The sequence below is a fragment of the Acipenser ruthenus genome, chromosome 10 (genome assembly GCF_902713425.1).
Source record: "Acipenser ruthenus chromosome 10, fAciRut3.2 maternal haplotype, whole genome shotgun sequence".
NCBI classification, from domain to species: domain Eukaryota; kingdom Metazoa; phylum Chordata; class Actinopteri; order Acipenseriformes; family Acipenseridae; genus Acipenser; species Acipenser ruthenus.
In genome coordinates, this window is record NC_081198.1 from 42,039,427 (window position 1) to 42,066,862 (window position 27,436).

General features: G+C 35.6%; 1 protein-coding gene across 3 annotated transcripts in view; it reads right to left on the reverse strand.

Moving 5' to 3' along the window:
• The window catches only part of LOC117403248 (sodium channel protein type 2 subunit alpha-like), a 45,006-nt gene continuing 17,570 nt past the window's right edge, over positions 1-27,436 (reverse strand). For all 3 annotated transcript variants that reach the window (XM_059032290.1, XM_059032288.1, XM_059032289.1), the window contains exons 9-27: positions 27,258-27,399; positions 26,906-27,112; positions 25,416-25,712; positions 24,658-24,993; positions 24,020-24,155; positions 22,715-22,953; positions 22,250-22,423; positions 21,614-21,970; positions 20,755-21,222; positions 16,436-16,556; positions 13,354-13,508; positions 12,088-12,261; positions 10,335-10,457; positions 8,776-9,048; positions 7,675-7,728; positions 7,032-7,169; positions 6,320-6,424; positions 5,287-5,557; positions 1-5,113 (exon numbers count right to left, since the gene is read on the reverse strand). In XM_059032290.1, coding sequence (XP_058888273.1) covers positions 3,927-5,113; positions 5,287-5,557; positions 6,320-6,424; positions 7,032-7,169; positions 7,675-7,728; positions 8,776-9,048; positions 10,335-10,457; positions 12,088-12,261; positions 13,354-13,508; positions 16,436-16,556; positions 20,755-21,222; positions 21,614-21,970; positions 22,250-22,423; positions 22,715-22,953; positions 24,020-24,155; positions 24,658-24,993; positions 25,416-25,712; positions 26,906-27,112; positions 27,258-27,399 — 4,957 coding nt within the window. In that variant the 3' untranslated portion in view covers positions 1-3,926. The remainder of the gene's footprint in view (positions 5,114-5,286; positions 5,558-6,319; positions 6,425-7,031; positions 7,170-7,674; positions 7,729-8,775; positions 9,049-10,334; positions 10,458-12,087; positions 12,262-13,353; positions 13,509-16,435; positions 16,557-20,754; positions 21,223-21,613; positions 21,971-22,249; positions 22,424-22,714; positions 22,954-24,019; positions 24,156-24,657; positions 24,994-25,415; positions 25,713-26,905; positions 27,113-27,257; positions 27,400-27,436) is intronic.

Consider the following 27,436-nt stretch of genomic DNA (forward strand, 5'->3'; position numbering starts at 1 on the left):
TATAAAATATTTTTTATAATAGTTCAAGAACAGTACATATTACAAGTGAGGAATATTTTAGCATGGGGACCAATATCATAACCTTTTCACTATTTATGGCCCAATTACCTAGGAACCAAGCTCAAAGATTGAGTGCTTCAGAATGTGATATATTTATAATCCTGACACACTGCATTGTACACAGACTGACAGTCTAGTATTAACATGACATCATACATCTAAATAAACATGAACGTTGCTTTCAAGAATGTCTTAAACCCTGCTTTACATTTTTGTATTTTACATTTATTAAAGGAAATGACGACCTATCAATAACACATATTTAAAGCAAAATTAAATAGCAGAAACACATTTCATGTTTACATGCTGCACAATATCATGTATATAGTCCACCATAACAATACAGAAAGAGATAGTAAGACATATAGACTGGCAGATAGATAAATATAAAGAGAGATAGGGAGGTAGAAAGATAGACAGGCATAGTCATAGACAGACATAGTCTTGGACCAAATCAAAACTTTGACAACCCGCTAATCGCACTTAACAAAACTGTATTTAATAGCGTTTTCTTTTTATGAGTAGAAGAAATAAGATACTTACAAAAAAAGAAAATGCTATTAAATACTGTGTGATTAGCGGGTTGTCAAAGTTTTGATTTGGTCCCAGCCATAGTGTGAATAGATAAGAATACAAAATTGCCAAACTGGCCCAAGAAACATAGTACACAATTTTCTCAAATTGCCTATAGCAGCAAATGTAAAAATAAGGTCTTATATATCATATATAGTATGTTACTGTTTAGGGTTTTTTCTCTGCATCTATGGTTGGTAACCAGTTTTGTCATTTCTGAATAGAATGATACTTCCATTCTGCTGTTGATGCAGCACATTTGGGGTACGTGGTTTTGGGGTACGCTTTTTTATATAGTGTCTTTCATAGTTGACCACCATCACAAAGTGGTTTACAGAGGAGGGCTGTGAACTGTGCATCATATACAGAGTCATTTACAACAGGGCATTGATTTAACATCTCATCCACAGGATGGAGCACAAGGAGGTTAAGTGACTTGCTCAGGGTCACACAGTGAGTCAGTCAGTGGCAGAGGTGGGATTTGAACTGGTGAACTTCTGGTTACAAGCCCTGGACTTTAACCACACTGCCTCCTGTTTTAGAGGTCTGATTGTAACTTGAACATTTTACCTCATTGAAATTACTGACAACAAAATGATCCAATCCTTGTGTTTATGAAGCAGTGCTAGAATTATGTTATGAGAGAGTTAGAATGAAGAGTATTTCAGGAGGAATGATAAGTAGTTCTAATGCTAAAAACCAACGGCTGTTGTTTTGTTTCTGTTTGTTTGTGTAAAAATGTTATAACCAGGCTGGTACATTCTTTGTAAACATCCCATCCATTGTGTTATTTAATCTTCTGTCGGAATTATGAAGGATATTTTACCACAAGCTAATTGTAATATAAATAATACATGCACACAACACACAAAAAAAATGTTTGGTAGAATGTTTGGCAAAAATTGTTAAAATAGAATGCTTTCATTTAATCCTGTGCAAAATTAACTTCAGGCCTGATTTACTAAGATGTTGTTCCAGTGCAAGGATTGTATTGCTTTTCTATAAATAATGTTACTAAGAATGCTAATATTTTAGGTTCTTCTTTTCTTTCTTTCTTTATTTATTTTTTTACATTTAAGTGGTGCAAACTTTTCACTGGAGCAGCAACCTATCCACTGTGTAAAACTAAACATAATTGTTGATCAAAATAATGTGGCTATAGCATACATATACATTTCTGACTCTCATAGATTTCAATACACGTAATTGCTTTTTATGGTTTAACGATTTTATTAAATATAACCCATTAGACATTATTAAGCAAACATACCTTACTTGGACCAATACAGAAAAAGAGATGCTACATTAAACATATCATCTGTGTTCATGTTCTATGTTCACTCTGGTGAATGCCTATTGATTAACACATTGCTAACAGACACACCTGAGGGGGAAAAAAGAAGTAGTGTTTATTCTTTTGGCTTTTTATAATGTATTTTACCATGAGTAATAGCATTGTCCCACATGCAGTTCACTAATACACTACACGCTGATAAGCTTAGTAAAAGACAGAGTCTATTGAATGCCGGCTTGTGTACGGAAACACAAAAGTTACCTTGTGTTCTTGTGAACCAAAAGTAACTGTGGACCCATATTCCATTTACAGTAGTTCTTAGTGCTGAATGAATATGTGTGTGATAAAAAATAAATTCATAAATACATTTCAATTTTAAAAGTACATGTAAACAAGAGATTCAAAGACTATGACCAGAGTAGCTCTGTTGACAGGCCACACTGTAGATTAATACAGTAGGCTATGTATCTCGTGTCCCTGTTTCAAGATGTCACTATGCAGAAACAAGGGGATTGTGATTCCAGTTTACACAAAACAAAACTACATATAAAAAATATGTGCAAGAATTAAAAAATAATTAAATTACCATTTTCATTTATTCAGGGAAGTTCTTGAATGAAAAAGTGCTATGGATCTAAAGTAACACACATGGCCATGGTGTTGACCTGAAGCCCATTTTAACAGCATATTTTATGTACAAAAATGCTAAAAATAAAAATAAAATTAATATCTTACAATATTTATATTCACATCTAGTAAAATCTAACCACTTATTTTGACCAGTTTAAGCAGTTTGCAGAGTGTTCTGTACAATATGGCTATACAGAAGACAATATCCATTTTAAACATAAAAAATCTAAACAGAAATATTTCTTCTTTTAAAAAAAGAACAGAAACGCAGCAAACTGTTGTTTGATGATATGGAGGAATGAGGTCTTGTTGAACAAGTTGTTTCACTTCACCACTGACATATGGCTTCCCAAAATTGATGAAACCTCGGCAGGGGATGGAATAGGCAATATTAACATGCATCAGTGACAGCTTCCAAACTGAGTATGATATAGAATACAGCATGACCTTGTCAAAAGCTTGCAATCTAGACAAAGAGGCACATATTTAATGCAGCAACCACTGTGCCAAGAATCTTGTTTGCTCAAATATTCACCATGGAGTAAAATAACTATCTACACACAGTGGGATTTCATGGCCATATAAAATGTGAACCTTACTGATAGCTAGAGGTGGCTTAATAAGACTCATGTCTTATTCTTTTCCTTCATAACTCATTTCCTCTCAGCTTTTTTTTTTTTTTTTTAAAGGTACATCTACCAACTGAATTTACCAAAATGAGGTAAATACACACCTCAAAAAGTTGTGAGCCACTGAAACACTGAAGTGGGTAAAAATATACTTTTTTTTGGTGACTTCGTGCATGGTTTATGGGAGCAGCATGCGTCCATGCAAGACCTTTGTTGGTTTTGTTTGTTTGTTTGTTTGTTTGTGGTCCTTTTACCACTAAAGCAGTACATAAGCCCCCTCCTGTTAACATAAAGACCATTCACAAAAATACTCACATATTGTATAATAAACAACCTATAAATTAAAAGCAATGAAATCAACCACAAAGATTGTGTAAAAAAACATTTTAAAACATAAAAATATGGCAGTTGGATTGCAAGACACTGGGTGTTAATAGTAGTCATACTAAAGTGTTTTAGATTTAAACTACACTTGCTGACTCTCCTCTTTAGTAGTGTCAGCTGTTAGCAAAAACAGCAACCCCCTCATCCAGATTGTGGACTCCTCTTTGCCAGTTAGAGTCATAGTGTCCTGATGAGGGTTTGAAAGATTAGCAAGCACTTTGAAAGATTAGTTAGCACTGTCAGTTTGGCATAGATCTCCACACAAACAAGGAGTCCTGTTGACACTTACAGGTCACCTTCACAGACTGTAAACAATTTTGTCATATAACTGGAATTATAAGCATTTGGTTTCCTTTTTACTTTTTATACTCCCTGAACTCTTTGCCCCTGTCATCCTTCTCTCCTTTGTCTCTCTCATATTTGTCTGGTTTGGTCACACTGTCATAGGAAGGTGGGGAAGCCGTGGAAGGCGTTACATCCGTTTTGTCTGTGGTTGAGTTGTCATTAAATTTATCGATCACCATTTCTTCTTTGTCAAGTAGGTTTTCACCTGCTTTGATGTTTTCTTTTAACAAATAAGAGGCTTTTTTAACTTTTCGCCTGATTAGGTAGCATCTGAAGGCTCTCTGAATGACAATGGCAGACATGTGTTCCTGCTTGCGACGTAGAGTTGTAGTTATTGGTTCATAAGAGACCTTGGATGGATTTGATGCCATGAAGCGTTCTTCCATTTGCCCGCGGAGAGCATCCATTTCTCCGCCCTCCCCCAACACACGTTTTGTGAAAGCAAACAATATGTCAAGGCAATGAATTCGCTCCCCACTAACCATGGGCAGGTCCATGGCAATGAGCTGGATTTTATTTGGCTTTGCTACACGAAGCGGAGGGTCCAAAGCATCAGCAAAATTGGAGAGTTTAGCATATTCCATAAACTGAGTCGCATCAGGGTCAAACTTCTCCCAGACTTCATAGAACATTTCAAAATCATCCTCACTTAGTGGTTCTGCACTCTCCTCAGTAGCGACACTAAAGTTTTCCAGAATAATGGCAATGTACATGTTTATCACAATTAGAAAAGATATAATAACGTAGCTGACAAAGAAGAGAATGCCCACAGACGGGTTTCCACAGTTTCCTTTTATAGAACTGCCTGGATGATCTATCTCGTTGTCACAGTCTGGTTGCCCTCTGTTAAGAATGGGAGCCAGCAAACCATCCCAACCAGCAGATGTTGTAATTTGAAACAAGCAGATCATACTGTTGCCAAAGGTTTCAAAGTTGAACATGTCATCAATACCAGATTCCTTTTTCACATAGGCAAAATTTGACATGCCAAAAATGGCATAGATAAACATAACTAAAAAGAGCAGTAGACCAATGTTGAACAAGGCAGGAAGTGACATCATCAAGGCAAAGAGAAGTGTGCGGATTCCTTTGGCACCCTTAATAAGTCGAAGGATGCGGCCAATTCTGGCAAGTCGAATAACTCTGAACAAGGTTGGCGAAACAAAGTATTTTTCAATTATCTCCGCAAGAAACATGCCTGTAGAAAATTTAAATAAAAAATAGTGTAACTGTCAGAAAAACTGCCAGAGTACAAGATTAATAAAACATTGATACATACAGTACATGGGTAAGTATTTAAATCGCCTGTGTTTATAAAAGATGTATGTCATAAATTAACGACTACTAAACATAAAAAATATGCCATCTTACCAACTATGGAGAGAATCACCACCACAAAGTCGAAAATGTTCCATCCGATGGTAAAGTAATAGTGTCGGAGTGAAACCATCTTCAGAACACATTCACCAGTGAAAAGTATAATGAAGACTAAATTAACCCTGTAAAGATTCAACTGCATTTGTTCAGTCTGGTCATCTGTTTCCACCATCATGGTAATCATGTTAAGGCAGATGAGAATCATAATGGTAATATCGAAGACTTGTTTGGTAACAAAATCAAACACAAATCCTTGGAACTTGTTCTGGAAGAGAAGTATACAAAACAGACATGAAAAATGACTGCCGGCACCACGGTATACATCTTGAAAACTAAAGAAGAAATAATAATAGAGGCGGTTTTGTTTGAGAAGTTTAATAATAGAAACATATTGTATTGCTGCTTATGTTATAATACAAGGAAATTAAATGATGACTAAATGAAGGATACATGTATTGTGTAGAATAAAAGGAGCTCTTCAATATAAAAAATCAGCAAGTGAAATACATGTTTTTTTTTAACTCATGAAACATGCATACATCTCAGCTGTCCAAGGTCAACCATAAAAAAAAGATTATCACAGTGAAAAACAAGGATACGTTATGACAAAACAAAATTCAGTTCCCCTCAAAACTTTTCAGCATGCACTCAAGATTACGAAATAGCTTAGGCTATCCACTATAACCACACATGTACATGAGCTAAGTTGGGGAAAGAGACCTGGCTTGATTCACAGTACGTAATTAAGACCTATTGTATAGCCATGGGTGAATGAGTTCCACTATATAAGAAAGTGATAGGGTCTTGTTTAGTGACACTGCCCAGGATTGCAGATGAAATATAAAATGCAAGCAGCCTAGGAACATCTAGAAAGCAGTGTTAGAAAGCACTTGCTGTTTCTCATCTCTGGCAAAAAATAAAGAAAGAAATGTTATCCTTGTGCAAGATTAAACACCTCAAAACCTGGCAACCAACAGTAACTATATTATGTAAATCATTAATTTTCCTCAATAAATATTCTCCCTACCATTGGTCTAGGAATTGGCTTTTGTGGTTTCTTTGATCCAAGCTTCTTCATTGCATTGTAGTATTTTTTCTGTTCCTCTGTCATGAAGATATCCTGACCCCCAAAGTAATTGACCAAAAAAATAAATAAATAAAATAGTCATAACCATGTACATGCTAATATAGGTCACTACAGCTAAATTAGACTGACATACCACAAAGGTCAAGTTTAGTGACAGTAATGTAGAACACTTATATAGTCACGCAGAAAGATGCTGGTGGCTTAAAGAACGGAGACTGCTGAGTCAGATACCTGTTAATGTAAATTACTATGTGATGCAGTACACCCTCCAGCCAACTCAACATCAAGCATTTATGAAAAAAGTTATGCTGCTGCTGTCTGGAAGTGAAATGCCAAGCCCTCCTGAGGGAATAAAAAGCCTATTGCACCCCCAACACCATGCGTCACTTCTACAACCTGGGTTTTTGTTAAGTCTACTTTGTGCTAGAAATAATACAGACGCAGGCAATACCACATGGAAAAAATGAATTCAAACAGCTGTATGCAAATTCTAACTTTACTGCATAACAATCTTTTAGTTTTTCACTACTCTCAATATTTCAAAATTCAGACAGGAAAATAACAAAGACCACTGTTATAATTTTCACTTTCTTTTTTTTTTTAATTCCCCCACCTCCATCTACTTTTGCTGGGGTAATAGTAAAATACTTATCTTTTTCTTCTGTTGATTGAAGTTGTCAATGATGACACCAATGAAAAGGTTTAATGTGAAGAAGGATCCAAAGATTATAAATATAACGAAGTACAGGTACATATAGAGATTAACTTCGTAATCAGGTTGGAACTGCAACTGAAAAAGTAAACATCAATTAACAGTGTACTGATCATTTGTGGTATGCTTGTACATTTTAACCCTATTTAACTCTTCCAAGCTATATTAATAAACATGTTAATGCATCTTTATAAAGGCAAGTTATTTATTTCCCAACTCAATATAGCGGAACCAAAAATAAACTTTCTTCAGTTTAGTTGGCCACTAATAAATTTAACAGTGTACTTTTGAAAATATCATTTATCACACAATTAATATTTAATATTTACCACACAGGTAATACATGACCAGCATTATCTATAATCGCTTACTACAGGTACATGTAGTGATTCAAACCATTGATTCTATACTGTACCTGATCTTCCTCTGATAGAAACATTACATTTTGATTAATGTATTGCTCATGAAATATATTTATTTCAATATATATATTTTACATGCATGAACCACATAGACCATATTTTAAAAATATATATAAATATATATTTTCTTTCCATATGGGAGTTGACAAGCAAAAACGTACATCACGTGAATCCACAGCTGCATACATAATGTCCATCCATCCTTTGAATGTGGCCTGTAAATATATAAAAGTCGAAACAGGTTTCAGACTCACAGGGATGCAGTACTGTATACAACATTCTCTGACATAATGTATTCAGGCACAACAACCTCTAGAAATTAAAGAAGAATTACCATCCATCCCGTCTAATAGCCCAAGTGTATGCTTCATATCTCAAATCTGTAGAGATAACTCTAAAGGCTTCATTAAGTGATTTAAATAAGGCACGCTCATCAGGCTTTGGGCATTTTTCAGCTCTATGAATGCATTATTTTAGGAAGATTAAATTAATTCCTAGGGCTTGAATTCCTGCTGAGCTACTTCATAGTAAATAAACACGCCTTTAGAATGCCTGTATTTTGTTTAGTAGTGAAAGCTTATGAGGTTACTGCTCTGTCTTATTAGACTGAGTACCCACCACCAACCCCTTAACAAGGATGCTGGGTAACATGAGAAAAACATGTACAGCTACAAGTGGTAAAATGTTGTTATATTAACCTCAACGTATACGACAGAGTGAAGTTTTAGCCTTGGACTGCCAAATAAATAAACAACAACAACAACAATAATAATAATAATAATAACACCACATTTTGCTCTGATTATTACTGTATTATGGTAATGCTCTCATCAATTGTGGGCCTTATAGAACTTAAATGGAAATGTTTAAATGGAAATGAAATCACTATGATGCACTGACTCTGAACCCTAACATTAATGTAACCTAAACTAATTTAGCTTCATAAAGTCAAATGGAACCTGCTGAATAATGTTACGTTAACATGTTGAATTACATACAGCTTTGTAGTTTTCCATATTCCATATACATATTTCCATAAAATTTGACATTTTGAAATCTAACATGTAATACTGTACAACTAGTATGGCTTCCGGTAGGGTTTTGCAATATCACTTTGTGCTTTCTTTTGATTACTTGATGTTAAATAAAAGATCTAAATTATGTTCCTAAAGTTTTAATTTTTGTACTTATGTCTCAATCTTAAAATTCTTCGGGATGCAAAACCTTTGGCCTCAGCTGTACTTGCAGGAATCAAGTCTTACCACTTGCAGTAGAGCCAAGTAACCGGCCCCCACATTGTCAAAGTTGATTTTCACATTCTTCCAGCGGGCACTCTGGTTCAGCATCAGGCATTCGCTCTTGTTGTTAACAACACTAATCGGGAAGCGCTCGCCATCCGTGGTGTTAACACAGTGATAGTACTTCCCAGCAAACAAATTCACACCCATTATACTAAAAATGAGCCAGAATATAAGACAGACCAGGAGCACATTCATGATGGATGGAATTGCTCCAAGGAGAGCATTGACGACCACCTAGATCAAAGCAAAAAGAGCAATTAGGGAAAACAGTAATATTCTGTTTAACAACACTTACTACTGTATTTAGGATTGTTAATTATGTAAATAAATAGGAAAACTCAGACAAAAGCAATAAACAGCTCATACAAATGTGAATATAATCCAGGACATGCTAGTTATGGAAAGCTACAAGGAAAACAAAGGTGCTGCTAATAAGTCACAAAATGATACTGATGGTATTTGAAAAAACAAAAAGAAAGAAAAACCTTGTAGTAGCACGATGAAGCCACAAAATCTGTTTACTGTAAATGGAAAAAAATATATATACTAATAAAGAAAATCTGTTAAATGCAACCAGCATGCCACATAAAAATACAATACAACATAAAACATCAACTGAGATCAAAATCAAATGATAAAGAGTTTAGCCATGCAGATGAGAAAAAAAAGATTTTCAATTGCAGAAGTAAACATTATTTAACATTTCTGACTAAGACTGTAGTATAATTAAGCATGCACTTATTTAATGACCTTCAACAAGTTACTGCATTTCAAACTTAAACGTTAAACTGTTAATGCAGTAGTTTGGTGCACTGATGCTTCAACCAGGTAACACTGTTCTGAAATGTTATTCGAGGCACAACATTAAAGATCCTCCAGTGACACTTTACAGCATCTAGTACTGTGTTCTTATTTCTTTCTGTGGGAAATGAGTTGAGTTATGCAAAACTTTGCATCTAAATTATAGAATTATTTTTCTGTAAAAAAAATGTAAAAGCTTTTACGGGTTTGTTTTTGTGACATACAATGTTGTTATTAAGAGAAAACCACTCCAATGAAATATTACACCCGAAAAGGTATACAGTAGTTACGTTATGCAATTATTGCCAAGGTAGTACACAGGACACACATTTAGATCAAAATGAATACAAGACAACTCTAGACTGCGTATCAGTACAAAGATAGCAGGAATTGTCTTACTGACGGGCTCTGAAATAATAACAGACACACGTAACTGGAAAGTACACTGCCTTTTTGGCAAAGTATAACCAACCATCAAAAATATCAATATAATGTTAATTGATATTTAAGAGCAGAATATGTTTTTTTTTTGGTATGACCAATCAGTAAAACTGTTCTTTATGGTAGCATATAAACTCATGTAGGGAAGCATCTTAATGTGTCAAATGTGACAGGGTGAAAGATAGATACATTATTACAGTTATTCCTGATTTCTGCTTTACATGCAAGGACTCCCACTCATATGCATGCAGTAGTTCTGGTTCTTATTTCTATCTTACCCTCATCCCTTCAAACCGTGACAGGGCCCTTAAAGGTCTCAATGCTCGCAGTGTCCTAAGAGACTTAATGGCACCTAGTTCCGAGTAGCCCAAGGCATTGGCTGTTAAGCTGATTAAAGACACCTACATGAAAACAAAAGCAATGATTCTCCTTTGAGTGTACAGCCGAAATACAAATTCTTCTAAACATGCCGGTGGGACATTTTCTCTCCAGGGATTCTTATCAAGATTTTAAAGAAATGTTAGTTGTGGGAAAACATGAAGATAAGTGTCCAAAAAAAAACAAAACAAAGAGGAGCATAAGTGGCTTACAACTAACAAAGAAGAGTGAGTATGTACTATTTGCCTGACCAGGTGTTGGCCGTATCACATCTTGATATTACTTCTAGAGGCCTCAATGTTCTCTTGAGACCTGATAGCAGCCAACTGATCATACTCCAGTGCCACAGCCAGTAAGGAAATAATAAAAAAAATCTACCTGAATCAATGGGATTGTTAAATGGGTCCGTTTACTATTGCTGGCAAGTTGCCTTGTAATGAAATACATTCAACAACAGCATCCATCGGCAGTCTTTGAAAGTGGACTGTGAATTGTTATAAAGATTACATGACAGCATGTGATGAGTTCTGAGTGCAATACGACAATATATGACACTGAAAAAGTAATCCACGGAAATACATTAACCTGAATAATGAATTTCACATGGACAACAGTTTAGTTTTATGTTCCGTTATTGTGAAAAAATGTCAGCAAATATTAAACTACTGCAAGCTATCAGAATTTCAGTTTCAAATCATTTTACATCATACATATGCCTTCCACAATTTTATTAAATGGCTGAAGGTGGATTGAAACCAGGAATAGAAAATTGATAAGTACTGATTTGAATGCAAGCTATGATGATTTTTTTTTTTGGTGCTAGACTATACTATATTATTATTATTAAATCCTGCCCTACTATATTTACAATAGTTTAATTAAAGGAAATTAGGTATTCTTAAAATGTCTATGTCTAGAGGTTTTTTTATGCCACTTTGGAATGACACCTCCTTGTATCTAAATTCAAATATAGCCTTCAAATTAATCCAATATCTAAAGCAAAATGGCCCAGGCTGTAAAATATTAAACATCATTTGGAGCTTATCTGAACATCTCAGATCAGCAACAAGATCCAAATTCACAATACAATACATCATTTTGTTAATGAATGTAATATTAATTTATAATGATGCTGCATCATCAGTCATGTTAAATGTTAGTAAACATTATTCACAGACTTGATTGTGTAGATTAGAAACAGGCATCTTCAAATATGCTTGATTAGTGCAGCACTAGTAAATGGTACAAGTCCAGCATTGTAACTAAGAAAGAAGAGAATACACATTATTAAAGTGTTAGTATGTATAATAGCATGTAAACCAGTGTATTGTGAAATGTATAAACCCCCCCCCCCCCCAAAAAAAAAAAAAAAAACAGTATAAAAAACCAAACAGGGCAAACACAATGCTTAATGTACATATATTGTCATTATGCTACAGGACATCTGTATTATTTTATCTTTTTATGTAATCTATATGTCTCAGAGGCATTTAACGCTAATAGATTAAGAAACATCACCTAAGATTAACTGATATATTTGTGTTGTCATGGAAACCACTGAATTTAAACAGGACCACCTGGACTCTGTAGGATACAAATGTATCACCTTTCAGGATTGTAACATTGACGTAGATTTAAAGTAAGAATACCTACATCAACAATCAGGAAGTCCAGCCAGCACCAGGCATTGGTAAAATACTTCGCAAACCCATAAGCCACCCACTTCAGAAGCATTTCCAAAATGAAGATGTAGGTAAAGACTTTATCAGCATATTCTAGCACGATCTTGATGGTCTTCTTCTGCTCAATGTAAATATCTTCAAAAGCCTGCATGAAAACACTCTCTTAGTTTTTTTTTCATTCAATGTGATAAATCTTTAAAAGGATGACAGCAAACTTATTAACAGTTGATATGGTCAGGCTATTTTTCTAGATATCATATAGTTATGACCACAGTTTAGCATCTTCAGTTGATAACAGCATGGCTGCTAAATAACATATCTTGTTTTTAGTGCACTTGCTTCAACTCGACACGCCTTTTCAGTTATCAAGCATGATGTTTGCAGTAATGTATTCTGATGTTTAAGTGTTACCGTTATAAACTATACTTCTGATCTGTATATGTTTTATTATGTATTGAATATATGATGAAACTTTACAAGGGTGTACAGTTGCATCTTGAGGACATGGTGTGAAAGCAACATCTAAAATGATGCAATAGTTACAGTTTTTAAAGGTATACTATTATACATTTTAATAATATTCTATGTATGTTCACCTATTCCAGAAAAAAAATTGCTTCTGATTTTGACACCCATAGGTGAAACATTGTTCACCTAAGCTTGTGCCACCCTGGTATGCTTCAGCGCATTACTTACCCACAGCCTTGAGTGTTTTCAGAAGCATTTTCTTCTGGAAAAGGTAGTCAACATAGCAGAAAACAATTCCAAACAGGAACAACAACAGATCATCACACAGCAGACCCATAATAGGATATCAAACAGGTAAGGAATAAAATATTAGAAGCTTGTACGGTAGATGACATAAAGTATTCCTAACATGCTGATAAGAGAATTGGTTTGAAACTGTTTATTATGTCTTCCTAAGATCCCATTGAAAGATTTACGGAAATAGAAATCTGTTTGGGAAAACCACAAATCTGTGTTGACATGGTTAGTAGGCCATTAAACTACATTACTGACTTCACAACCTGTCTTCACCTCCCTTAAGTGTACGTTTCTGAGATGCTTTCTATTGAATAGTACTGACACAGTAGCTGTGTGTAATAGGGGTATAACAGCGGAATCAAGGAATGAAAAACATGAAAATTGAACGCTTTTCTACTTTAATATCTGATTACTTCTTAATAGAGAGAAGGAAGCATGTCACAATACTCCTTACAATAACAACTGCACTTACCAACGCACCACTGCTGAGAAGGATCATAAAGATGATGAACGTTTCAAACCAGTTGTGTTCGACAATCCTGAAACACGTTTTTCTCAGGTTCCACCACAATTTCCATTTGCCTTTCTCTATGTTCACCTGACAACACTGGAACTTCCGTACACATCCTAAATTAATAAAACATAAATAAATAAATAAATAAATAAAATGTACATATATAGGTAAAATGCATATGTTTGACAGATTTTGTTATTAAAAACATGCTACAGTATTTGCATTAATCATACTGTAACATGCATTGTAACCACTCTGACATGCTTTCAGGTAAAAAGAAAAACAACAACAAACAAACAAAAAAATATACATCTTAGACAGAAACAGTCCCAACTTAAGGTAGCTATCTATAAAGCCTAGTGAGAGAAAACCACTTCCTAATCAAAACACTGTGATGTCAGCTTCACAGTTTTTGCTTCAGTTGAACTGATTGCTGCACTCCCCTGGAGGCAAAGGTACCAGAAAATGGCTTCTTCGCAGACAGACACACACTGAGTGGCTGACTGGAAGCCCAACTGCAGTGCAAAATCACTCCAAACTACACAAAACAAAAGGGAAAGCATAGAAGGTAATTTAATTAAGAATTATTAATGCTTTAACTGCTCATTCTGTTCTTTAAGCAGTGTGTTGGTCCATACCTTCAAGACAACCATTTGACTGTGTTAATTCATCTGGTTTAATTAATTAACTATAATAATTTCACTGAATTCTTTGCCTAAAAGGTCCAACAGGACATTTGTTACAATATATGATATCATCATTATTGTTGCTAGTTCTAATCCGTTCAACTACTTTTAAATTACCCTTTTATAACTTTCAAAGCATATTGTGTGCTCACTGGAAAAAAACAACTAGAGCACATGAGGACTGAGTGACTCCAGGCTTGCACTGGGAGTGGGAAATCACTGAACATACAGAAAATAGCATTTCCCAATTGTCTTTTTCAAAGCTATTTACATAGTGCTTATGTAAACTTATCAAAAAAAGTATTAGTGTAATTTAAAAAGCAGATTACAGTATTATCCTGTATTAGGATACTAATGACATCCTTGAAATGCAATAGGCAGGAAATAAAATAGGATAGAAAGGATAATGGGATGTCTAGACATTTTGTCAAATAATAGATGTACAGTTTACAGGGTCGACTGAGAGCTCATATGAAGTGATATTCCCACTTAACCAAACAACCAATTTTATATTATTGTTATCTGTTACAAACAACTTTAATCTATATAATTATCTCCAAGTAAGTATTAGGTTTATGATCTGTTAATCATAACTTGTTTTCAAGACGTTTTTTTTTGTGTCAGTAATTTTAACCATGAGGTGCCAATATGATGTTTTGAGCTTCAGAACCACAACATAGTGACAAACTTTTGGTCCTTCTTGCATGTATTTGTACTCAATAAATAGGAGGCTGTGTGGTCCAGTGGTTAAAGAAAAGGGCTTGTAACTAAGAGGACCCCGGATCAAATCACACCTCAGCAACTGACTCATTGTGTGACCTTGAGCAAGTCACTTAACCTCCTTGTGCTCTGTCTTTCGGGTGAGACGTAGTTGTAAGTGACTCTGCAGCTGATGCATGGTTCGCACACCCTAGTCTCTGCAAGTCGCCTTGGATAAAGGCGTCTGCTAAATAAACAAATAATAACAAATACTCAGTAGATATTGAACATTTTTGTGTGTTTACAGTTACAAAAACCATAACTTGATATAGATAGAACAGCAACAATTAGGATGCCTCGGCTTCTCAGAGCTTCTTAACCCTTTGGTTCCTGAATGCCTGCCGGCCCCCTAGCCTAAAAAAAGAGAATCACATTTTTGCTGTTTAATATGTACCAAGTTAAATCGGCCCTTTGCTCTTATTTCCCTGTTGGGCCCCAGAACCCCCTGTCCGACACTACGTGCCTCCCACTGTCTTTTCTAATACAGCACAATCACTGTTGCTTTGACACATTCTGTCTCTGTACTCTTCTCTCTTAAGATTATCTTCATCTGAGGCAAGTACTAAATCAGTAATCCCCATTGGGTAGTACTGTGGGGGAACTTGTTCTTGTAAAGAACTAGGCAATCTCCATTAAACAGTACAAAGGCCAAAAGAATTTAATGGCAAACCCCATTTCTCTTTTTGTTCCTTTTGAGAAAATTAGCATTCAAATACCACACAAGTAAAACAGCGATCTGCCTATTTGGGTTGGTGTTAAGGGCATGCATCAGAAGGTCATTAATTTGCATCTGGACTCCATCCACCAGGCTCAAATATGAATGCAGCCTGGAGATCTGGTCATGCAGGTCTTGACTATCCATTGGCCATGGGGTTTATTATTTAAGTCCCAATGTTAGGAAAAAAAATCCTAACACAAATCCTGAACTGACATCCATGGCAGTAAGGTAAAAAGTCCCTGTAGTTACTTCAACCCCCTTGTCAGCGTGCATGTGAAGCCAAGCAAGGACAATACAAAAAACTGAAAGTGAACCACAGCAAGCCCCCAAAAGATAATTAGTGAAGTACAGTACAGCATACAGTACATATTACAAAGGAAGTCTGGATCTTTGTAAAACCCTGTGTAATACATGGCAGGATTTTATATAATCCTCAGCTTTGAGGAGATTGACATGGAAACGGAACTAAGTTATAATTTTTAATATTATAGGTGTTGTAATATTTAACAGGATTAGTAGGATATATCTGGATTCTAATGCACAGGGAAGGGAATCATTATTTCCATACGAGCTGAATCGCTGAAGATACACATTAAGAGCTAACACACTGCTGATATATTTCATCTGCAAAAGCCACTGATATAGGAAGCAGATCCTTAATATTATGCTTTAATGTTATGCTGTCACACTGTGCTATGCAGAATACTTAGACTGTCAATCATTTTAATAGATAGAGCTTACATTGTTCTGCATTTCAGAAAGCCAAGCTTCAGAATGAAAATGGTATTAATGGTATTACAGTAAATCATGAAATCAGAATACAGATTTCCATGTTATGGCATTCAAACAGACCTCCAGATAATTTGTTCACACCCACCTTCAGTGAAACAGGCTTCAGGCTCGAGGGATTCCTCAGGTTCCACTTCTATCGGTTCTCCTTCTCCAAGTGGTTGGATGTCGACAGTACTTCCCTCGGAGGAGCTGAACTGATTTAGTTGCTGCAATAATAATCCTATTATATAGCCTTTACAACATAGTTGATGTGCAGTGACTAATGGGTAGGGATTTTATTGTTACTAAATTCCTTGTTTATTTTGTTAAACAGTCAATGCAAGGCTACTTTCCTATAGGCAAGCTCATAGGGTTGGAATCCAGTTAGTTGTTTCTTGTTGTAATCATAATTTCATGCCGAGACCATCAAAAGTACCTACAGAAAACAATGTTTCAAAAACAAACTTTAAACTCTGTAGGTATCCTAGATATGTAAGTATGCAAACATATTATGCATATGCTGTAGGTTTGATTTTACTCATTTTTTATTTATTCACAAACTCTATGGCATGCAATATTAACAGTGTGGTTTTCATCCAAACCTGTGACCTAACCTATAGAAAAGTGCATATAAGTATTTTCATGTCTATTGCAGATTAAACTGCATGGTGTGATCAAAAGATTGTATAAATTGACAGTCACAGAAGACAATCTTAATCTACCCCCTAATTTACCAGTTCTACATTGACATGAAAACACATAATTCCATTCACTTGTTTGTAAGCAGTATCCAAGCTTCAGTCGTTTTAAAAAGGGAGATTTTCACATTAGCTTAACAGCACCACTACTGTACACTGTACTACTGTACTGTACTACTGTGTAGATATTTTGTGTGCAAAACAGATTACATTGGTACACATACCTGACATGATAACATAAAAGCTTACCTATGAATTTAAGATGGTTTAAAAAAAAAACAGGCAGCAATTTTAATATGTATGAATTGATTCTTAATTTCAATCTTCCATCAACAAACTTCTTTCTAAGTTGAAGTTTGTTCACTATTCTGTGAGCAGAACAGAAATTACATTTTAAGCTCTATTATTGCTTAGAAAGCAAAATAGACTTTATAATATTTTACAAGAGACATCCATAGAACAGACTACAATTGAGCAACTACACCTGCACCATTTAAACAGAATAGCATAGAAAAGATTCATAATGTTTGATAAATCTCCATCTTTTTCCAATAAAAAAAACCTGGCAAGTATGTGTACCACTGTTATATTACAGTTTATTACATTCCAAAACTCTGGTTGTATCATATACATGTACAGTAATGGCTGCTGTGATAACCAGCTAATGCAGAGCTGGGGATGGTGTAAGCATGCTATATACTGGTAGGTGGGACTATATACATTTCAATATACATTTCTTCTGACCTTAAATATCATTATCATCATCATCACCATCTCACCTAGAGTGTATTTATTGTTCTTTGTTTAACATGAAAATAAAGCATATGCTCATGAATCCTGCAATATTTGAATCTGAAACTAGGTGAAATACACCGAAATACACCAAAATACATCAGGGTTTCAAATAATGACCCTGAGGCCTCAATAACAATCAATTTAAAAAGACAAAGTGACCTAAGTGGGGTTCAAGATCTGCTCTTGTGATAAAACGAACACCAACGTCTGTTTGTATTATTATGATTAGTTGAATCCCTGCTAATTTATAGCTTGGAAAATAATGCACTTTAAGTCTATTGCAGGTTTCTGAAATGTGCAATGTTTAAATGGTTTGCATTCATCATTCCATTATTATGAGCAGCATTTATAGTTAAATGCTGTAGTAATGACAGGGCAATGAACCAGTCTACAAATGCATTTTGGCACACAAAGGCAAAATCCATGTATTTGTATAACTGGGCTTTATCAAGCTTTAGGTGCCCATTGAATATTGAACAATCATGTTTGAAAAATAAATTTAAAAAAATGTCAAACAGAATGAGGTTGAAATCAGTGAAAAAGGTGGAACTGCTCATTCAGCACCTACGGTATTTTAATATTGCCAAGAAGCTAATGTTGAACTTAAAATGAAATAAAGAAAAACAGGGTGTCTGGCATCAGAGCAGCTGTGGAATTATGAAACAAAAAAGGGGTCTGTAACATGATCAGGCATATATAAAGAAAAATCAGCAATCCTTATTTGTTTTTGCTTATATGGCATTGGCAGTCATTGTATGTTAGTGTTATGTACAATAAATTGGTCTTACAAGTCTCTTCTCAATGAAAACCTGGGGAGCTTCTTGAAAACAGCTGCAATAATAACCAGATAGGTTAAGCTTGGTAAAATCCCATACTCAAATGAACCATTTATAAAAAACGCATTGGCAGTTATCAAACAAATAACATAGAAACTGCACCCCTGAGAGAAGTGCTCAGCCACCCATCTGTACTCATAGTGATCTGATGGCTCCATCACATCTACTGTGCTAATTGCACAGGGCAGACAGATCCAGAAAGCCCATGGAATCCCATGATCCCATTTTTCTATACTATTCATACAGGCCTTGAAGAAGCTGCCATTAATGACAGACACATTCTTATCAGTAGAACGAACAACACAAAATGTTGTCCATAGGTAAGTGCACAAGCAAATAAAATAATGTAAACCACATTAAACTAATAAGAAACTGAACAACAATTCAACTGCTTAGTTGTCTTTTGCTAGTTTGATCCGTTATTGTTTTATTCCACTCTTTTCACTTGCTTCAATAGAGGACCCAGTAAGAGTTAAAAACACATTATGAAGAAGTATGTTTAAAGAGAAGATTAATTGACAGTTACTGTTTATTTTCAACAATTGTTTGAATGGAACTGTAATATAATAGAACTGTAACCTTTAGTATATTGTTCACTGTTAATTCACAGCTATACTGTTTAATTTTTAATTAAAACTTATTGTGATTCTTGTGCAGTCTTTACGGCAGAGCAATGTGTCAACACCATTAACCTTTTAGGGTCTGCCCAATATCAAATATCCCGTCGGCGACCTGGCACTTTAACTCTTTTTACTCAGGCACTGTGAGAGACAGTGCTGCATGCATGGCTGAATGGATATCAACCAAATTCTTAAAGGAGGATATCAATGGGTAAAACACAAAAAATCATAAGCCCTATTTATAATACATTTTAAAAGTGGTTCTAGGGATAATCTTTTACAATATTTACAATATCATATTTAATTGGATAGTTTTTAAACGCAAGTGAGTACAGTCACCAAAAGCATTTCATATATCTTCCTTTAAGGTACATTTTCCAACATTATTGCACAGGGAGCAATTTAAAAAAACAAAACAAGCAATGAATTTCATCAGCATTTTTTCTATTCTTTTCCAGTGAAATTTTGCAAAAACAAACAAACCAAAAAAAATCTTGACAAGCTTCAAAATATTTCTCCTACTGTTACTTCAGTGATTTTGATCTGAAAAAAAGATTGCTGTTGGCTAAACACTGTGTTGCTCCTCTTTGTCAGTTTACATCACTTTTCTAAAAACATGACCCACATTCACAAATATCTTTCAAAGATCTCAGCCATAAGCACAGCACTTCCTTGCCCCTTTGTATTTTTAATTGAATTACATAAAAAAAGGATACAGGAAAGTATTAAATATTTGAAGAGGCCTATTACTGTATAAAACTACCTTTAAGTAAAGGACAGGGTACCCTGATGAGCAGGGCCTCCTTATTTATCCATCATTTCTAACACTCAAACTCTGCTGCGAATACTATAACTTACAAAGGCATTAGCCTAAACATTAATCAACTTGACTTCCTAATTTCCTCATTTTACAAATACAGTTTACCCAGAGCATGAATACTGAATTTAACAATAACCTCAAAAAGCCCAATGTGTAATCTTCATCCCCTGAGCTTCTTGCTCGGTCAGCCAGACGCAACAAATTCTCTGTTATGACCTGGTGAGTACACTCGTTACTAGGGGCTGCTTAAGTGAACACATTCAGAATAGCTGCTCTACTTGTATATCAGTACCAAAAGGTAGTATTACTGTAGTAGGTTACATTTAAATGCCCATTTGGACTACCTGAATCAATACAATTCTGGTACACTGTATTAAAGCTGAGGTCTACTACTTAATCTAAAACCAAATGTATTCTGAAGCCGTGCAACAAAAATACGAACTTAAATTTTTCAGACTAGATATTTTATACCTACATTGTACAAACACTGAATTAGTCTTATTTTTTAAATCACCATTATTGCTACATTTATTGGATATAATCTTCACCCATACAACATAGAACTTGGTTGCTTTACAAGAAACCATCAATTTTAAGAACAGCAACGCTGATACTAAAAACAAGAAGTTTGAGAGAACTGAAATACTTTTTCCTACCTCTTTGCTGCATTCAATGTCCGATTCACTGCTGAATTCCTCTGTGTTGAGGTTGTCAAAGTCGGACTCTCCCACTGCAATTGGCACTGTCACCGTGAAGCTGGGATTATGGATGAAGGACATGTAATCACTTTCATCATTCACGTACATTTCCACACTCCTGCGTAATCCATTGTCGTCCTTATGGAAATCTGGCTCCTTGATTAACTCGACTGTTGTGTGATTGGAAATGCAGCTGTCTTTCATGTTGTGCAGCTCTCCAAGGGGTTTGATTTCATTAAGAACCTTCTTGTTTCTTATGCACGTGTTTTGAAAGAATTCTCTGAGGGTTTTCTTCGTGAAGTCAATGCCTCTCTGAATCCTTCCTACAGCAATCTGTAGATTGTTCATTTCGCTATCATCGTCTGTAGCAGCAAGATTGTCTGCACTAAATGAGCTCAGAAGCAAAGCCAGGAACAAATTCAATACCTGGGAAATAAAAGCACCGCAAACAGCATTTTAAAAAAAATATAAAGATTTGCAAACCATTTTATAGATCAATCTCTATATTATTTATAACTATGAACAACTTAAAATACTAGCCTGCAATAGAAATAGATGAGTGTTCACTATGCAGTAGATGGCATCTATGCATTTAATCATATTGGGTATTGCAAATAATATGCTAAGCTGTGATGTCACTCGCAAAAATCAATTTTAAAGCAATTGTTTTCACAAATTGATTTCTGAATTTCTTAACTTTAACCTTCAATAAATCAATAGTATTACACCTAACTTCTATGTGTAGTGAAGACGGGGAGTACAGAAGTAAAGCCAGAATAAAATGTAGTTAAGAAGTTAGCATAACATGGTTACTTACCACAAGGTTCCCAATCACCATAACCATCATGAATACAATGAGGCACATGCTCTGACTAGCTACCTCCATGCAGTCCCACATGGTCTCAATCCACTCTCCACACAGTACTCGGAACACAATCAAGAAGGAATGAAAGAAATCAAACATGTGCCAGCGTGGTAACTCGCAATTCTCATCAATTTTGCAAACGCAGTCTCTGTAGTTCTTTCCGAACAGCTGCATTCCCACCACAGCAAAAATGAAAACAATGATGGCAAGCACCAAAGTCAAGTTTCCAAGAGCTCCCACAGAATTGCCAATGATCTTGATGAGCATGTTCAACGTTGGCCAGGACTTGGCTAATTTAAACACTCTCAGCTGAAATTGAGAATGATGTTCTTAATAGATCAAGATTCATTTTCAACATGAGAACTAACTGAGAAAAGTAATTTACATGCACCTAATTTAATTTTTGTATTAGTCTTCTAACATGTAGAAGTTTCTTCTACTTCCTGGACTTTAATTTATTGTAATGTAATTCAATGGAACAACATTTATCTATACCATTTAATAAGGAAATATTCTTCTTCTCTTTTTCTGTCAGATATTAGAGAAAAAATGACAGAGACAATAACATATTCTTAAATACATATTTACCAATCTGAATGACCTCAGGACAGACAGCCCCTCAACATTTTCCAGACCAAGCTCCATTAAGCTAAGGCTCACAATAATGCCATCAAAAATGTTCCAGCCTTCTTGAAAATAATAGTAGGGGTCCATAGCACAAATTTTGAAAATCATTTCTGCAGTGAAGATTCCAGTAAACACCTATAAAATAATAATAATAAAATAAAATCACTAAATGGATTAACAAACAGTAAGCATTTAAACAGCAAATACAAATAAATATGTTAATATGATACAAAGAAACAACCTTCCAAAATGCAGTGTTTTTACAATAATCAAGGCAAACAAAACACAAGCTGGAATCAAAACTTCTGTCTCAGCCTAGAAGAGGTATGAACCTGCGTTACCAGTGTTCTTTTGATGATAATATGCAGTTGTTACCACAGCATAAATATGTGTATCAAAAGCAACAAACAATGATATCATACTTACCAGATTTCCCACATACAGCACATTATTAAACTCCTGGGTCATTGGATAATGCTCCATGGCCATGAATAATGTGTTCAAAACAATGCAGATAGTGATTGCAAGGTCTACAAAAGGATCCATCACAATTAAATTCACTAGAGTCTTGATTCTAAGCCAGTTTGGGCTGCAGTCCCATATGAGGTAAGTGTTAGCAAATTTATACCAACATGGTGGGCATTTTTGTCGTGATTCTTCGAGTTCTGAATAAGAAAAAAATGCATTGAATTATATAAAATATATAATACACTAAGGCCTATAAACTAATAGGTTATGTTGACCAACCTGGATTTTCTTAATGCATTTTACACAATCCACATAGACTGCATGACGAAAAATATGGGAGTTGATTCAAATGCTCTAATCAGGTGGCTGATGCAAAATAAAATGCAGCTGTGGCGCATTCTGATGTGTCTATAAAAATAAACAAAGCAACTCCCATGTAGGAAACTGATTTTGACCTGTCAACAAATTTTCAGTATTCCAGCCTATAACAGCAAAAATAATCAAATGGTATTTTTTTATTTTTTTATTTTGTGGTCATATCATCTGAACATTATCAATTTAAATTAATGATTTTACTTTCCATATACAGGCTGCTTAAACTCACAAGGAAAAACACACTAGTAATGTTACAGAACAAGTAACAAACTATTCAGGAATCTTTACATTGAGTTACTTCTCATTCGTTCTGTGGCACTGTCATTTTTTTTTTCATTTATTAAAATGGCGCAAGTGGCACAGTGGAATAAATATAAAAAAATTAACAAACAAGAAGAGGACATTTGGCTCCTCAATGCTTGTAGAGTTCCAAGTAGCTGGTCAATCTGAACATTTTGTAAAGTCTGGCCCAAACTATTCCACTGACTCAGAATTAACTAGTTGTGTGGTCCAGTGGTTAAAGAAAAGGGCTTGTAACCAGGAGGTCCCCAGTTCAAATCCCACCTCAGCCACTGACTTATTGTGTGACCCTGAGCAAGTCACTTAACCTCCTTGTGCTCCGTCTTTCGACTGAGACGTAATTGTAAGTGACTCTGTAGCTGATGCATAGTTCACACACCCTAGTCTCTGTAAGTCGCCTTGGATAAAGGTGTCTGCTAAATAAACTAATAATAACCCATGGCATTCCCTTACCACTCTCTTAATTCATTAAGGGCTCTACCCTCTGTCCTAAGTCTCTCTCCACTTTATGTCCAACTGTGTCCCCTGGTCCTGAATATTTGAATTTGATATACAGTAGGAATTAGCACATTAATAAATAGCACATACCATCCATGGTGTTTGTTAAAATGCTTGCCACACTTAAAGCTCTTTGCCTTGCAGTAGGCTCATCTAAAAAGTCCATTGACATCTGATGAGACCCAGATCTTTTCTTCTTGGTCTCAGTTTCAGTTGTGGTGGTGGCCTGTAATTAAAACCTTTATATTAAAACCATTCAAAGCTACTTTATAGCTACAGTCTGTAAAGTATAACTTCCTAAATTGTCTTTTCTTGCCTAAGGCTTTGACAGTTCAAATACATGGTTGAAATCGAGATACAACATATAACTTATTTTATTACTTATTTTATTCCAACTCAAAGGTCTAAATGTTTCAGGTTTAAAGCTGGTCTTTCATATACATTTATTTTATAGGGAGTGGTGACTCTGATAAAGGCACTTGCCGAAGCATTTGTCTCTGTGACTTAGTTTTTTATATTACATTTTTGATCAAGTGTTTAAGTTTTGGATGTATTATCATATATTATATATATATATATTTAAGTGCTAGACGGTTAAGATTAGAAAACATTAATGCACTGTAGAACTTAATCAAACCAAGCATCTACTGTGTGCTAACCCCAGTTGAGTAAGCAAAGGCCATATTGCCTAAGCCAACTATTTAAGCCTTTCTTATATCTATTGTCACCTCTGGCAGAAGGCGTCCAACCGGTGAGGTTGGCCCCGATGGTCCACCCACTAGCGAAACTACTCCATTGCAATCCACGTTGCAGTGCATCTTTCTATTGATGGGAAGCATTACTCTGGATGATCTACTGGTCTGGCTGATGTTACTGTTGCGTCTCTCCTGCATATGCGGCACAAAGAGTGAACCCCTTCTGCTTTCACTATCTTCAAAGGTGCTGTGTTCGTCGTCTGCAAAATCATTCTCGGAGCCCACATCCCTACGCGCTCTGAAGCTGAAAAGGCTTGCTTTGCTGTAGCGTCGAGGAGAAAACAGGGAGCCCCGAATACTCAGCAGAGACTGCAAGAGATATTTATCTGAGTTATGTTTGGTTTCACTGGTGAAAGGGTCAAACCTATTTAAACTCTTGTTTAAAAAATAGTTTTGCTTAAAATCCCTAAGCTAAGTGCTGGCAGAATGACTGTCAAAACAAAATTATTTCTGTTTAATGGTTTACAGCTGATGTCTTGACAAAACAAGACTATTTCTGACATATTTCAAGATGATCGAGCAATCTTAATGACACCACAGTTGACAAAGATGTACCAATGTATCTGTACAAAAGAGGAAAACTAGGTCAATTAAAAATGGCTTTGCTGTTTTTGGTTCTGCACTAAACCTAATACTTAACACAATTTAAGTTATTTATGACTGTTCTGCAGTACCATACTAAAGCACATTTTAAAGCTAAGCTAGTCATGAAAGTATTTTTGGAACCTTACCTGGTCTGGGGAGGAATATCTCTTTTCATAGCTAAGCCTGTTTCCATCAATAGAAAAGCCAAAGCCTTTTCTTTTTATGCTGTCTTCAGATTCTGATTTGTGAAATGTATCAGTGTCCCCTTTTCCCTTGTCCTCATATTTCTGTTTTCTCTTTTTGCGTCTGTTTCTCCGTTCCTTTGCACTCTTGGAGCTGAGCTTCGATGCCTCAGAGGAGCTCTCAGTGACTCCGCAGCCTCCACTGTACTCCCCATACCCATTGGCAGCTGCAGCTGCTGCTGCTGCTGCTTCAGCGGCTGCCTGCATTCAGAGACATAGGGACCTTGATACTTGATGCATATCGAAATCTGTGCCCTACCACTAAACACAATTCAAGGTAATGCATTGTGAAAAAGCACGGTCTAGCCTGCAGGTTCTGTATTCACCAACAAACTGGGCAAACGCGGCTAGCTCCGTTTTTGTTTCAAAACATTGGGTTTTTGTTTGGCCACTCACTCTGAAGAACACCTTTCAGGCAGGGGTAGGTAACATGGGCTCTTCCGGCGTATTCCATTGCAATACTTTGTTCCAACCAGGTACTTCTTACTTAAATTATTTTTTGCAGGGTCAATTAATTCATTAAGGTCATCTAATGGAATGGACTGCAGTAGCCAATGTTTCCTACCCCTGTTTAAAAGAAGCTAAGGATCACCTTACCACCATAGCATCTCTGGTGACCACTTTTAGATTATAAGACAGGATCACGAAATAAAAATATATAATTTCCATAACTAGGTTGATACACTTACATAGACTTTTTGGTAACACTAACTGTAATTCATTCTAAAATCTAACTGCACAATTCCAGATCCTTTTAAACACTGGGGCATAGAAAAGTACCAACGCATGTGGACAGGACTCCAGATCAATTCTTAGAAAGGTCTTTGTTATATTCTATGTGCATCCACCCAGAACTCCTGTGTATGCCCCCACAACCCCCTTCCCACCGCACACATACCCTTTTAACTCAAAAGACATTTCAACAGTGCACCAGCATTGCTTACTGCACAGTGCATTTTAAAATAATCATTGGTGACACTTGCACAAGTATTGTGTGTGTGTGTGTTGTATGCTGCATATAGCAGGTTTTGACATAAGTTAAAAAGCGAATTAGGAAGCCTGAAGTCAAATGCTGAGAACATGGACAACCACATTTACAGTGTTAAAAAAATATATAAAAAGCAACAGCCACATGGTATTTGGTTAATATTTTCATGAAATGGTATGGAGCCAGTCCGTATCTTATTATCCCCCACTGGAGATGTGTATCCATGGTGACAGAGATATAGAGGAGGTACTCTGTACAGAAGTATACATACATAGCTTTGTTTTATGATATGATTATCTTTATACTGTAAGGGGACTTATGTTACATTCTCAAGCATTGGCATTTAAGTACACTATAGTACTTGATGTCAAAAGTGACAATGATAGAAGAATAGATGAAGACAAACCTGTGCATCTTCTTGCTGTTTCTTCAGTTGCTCAAGCATTGCCTGGAATTCTGCCTCCTTCTGTTCTGCTTCTTCCAGTGTTGCTTGGTTTTGTTCATCGTAGGCCATGGCAACTACAGCCAGAATCAAGTTCACAAGGTAGAAGGATCCCAGAAAAATGACCAGCACAAAGAATAACATGTATGTTTTCCCAGCTGCTCGTAGGGTCTGGAAAAAAACCCCAAAAAAACACATGACATATAAACCTGGTAATGTGGCACGAAAACTATAAGAAACAGGATATGTGGTACAGTGCATACTAATCACTTTAAATTAGTTAATGAATGCATTCGAAAATTTAAAAAATGCTTACCTGCTGATACAGATTTTCCCAGAAGTCTTGAGTCATTAATCGAAACAATGATAGGAAAGCCCAACCAAATGTGTCAAAACTTGTGTATCCATAATCTGGGTTTCTGCCCCCTTTTATACATGCAAATCCTTCAGGGCATTGCCTGGAACAAAACCAACCAGTTTTAACACAACAGACAT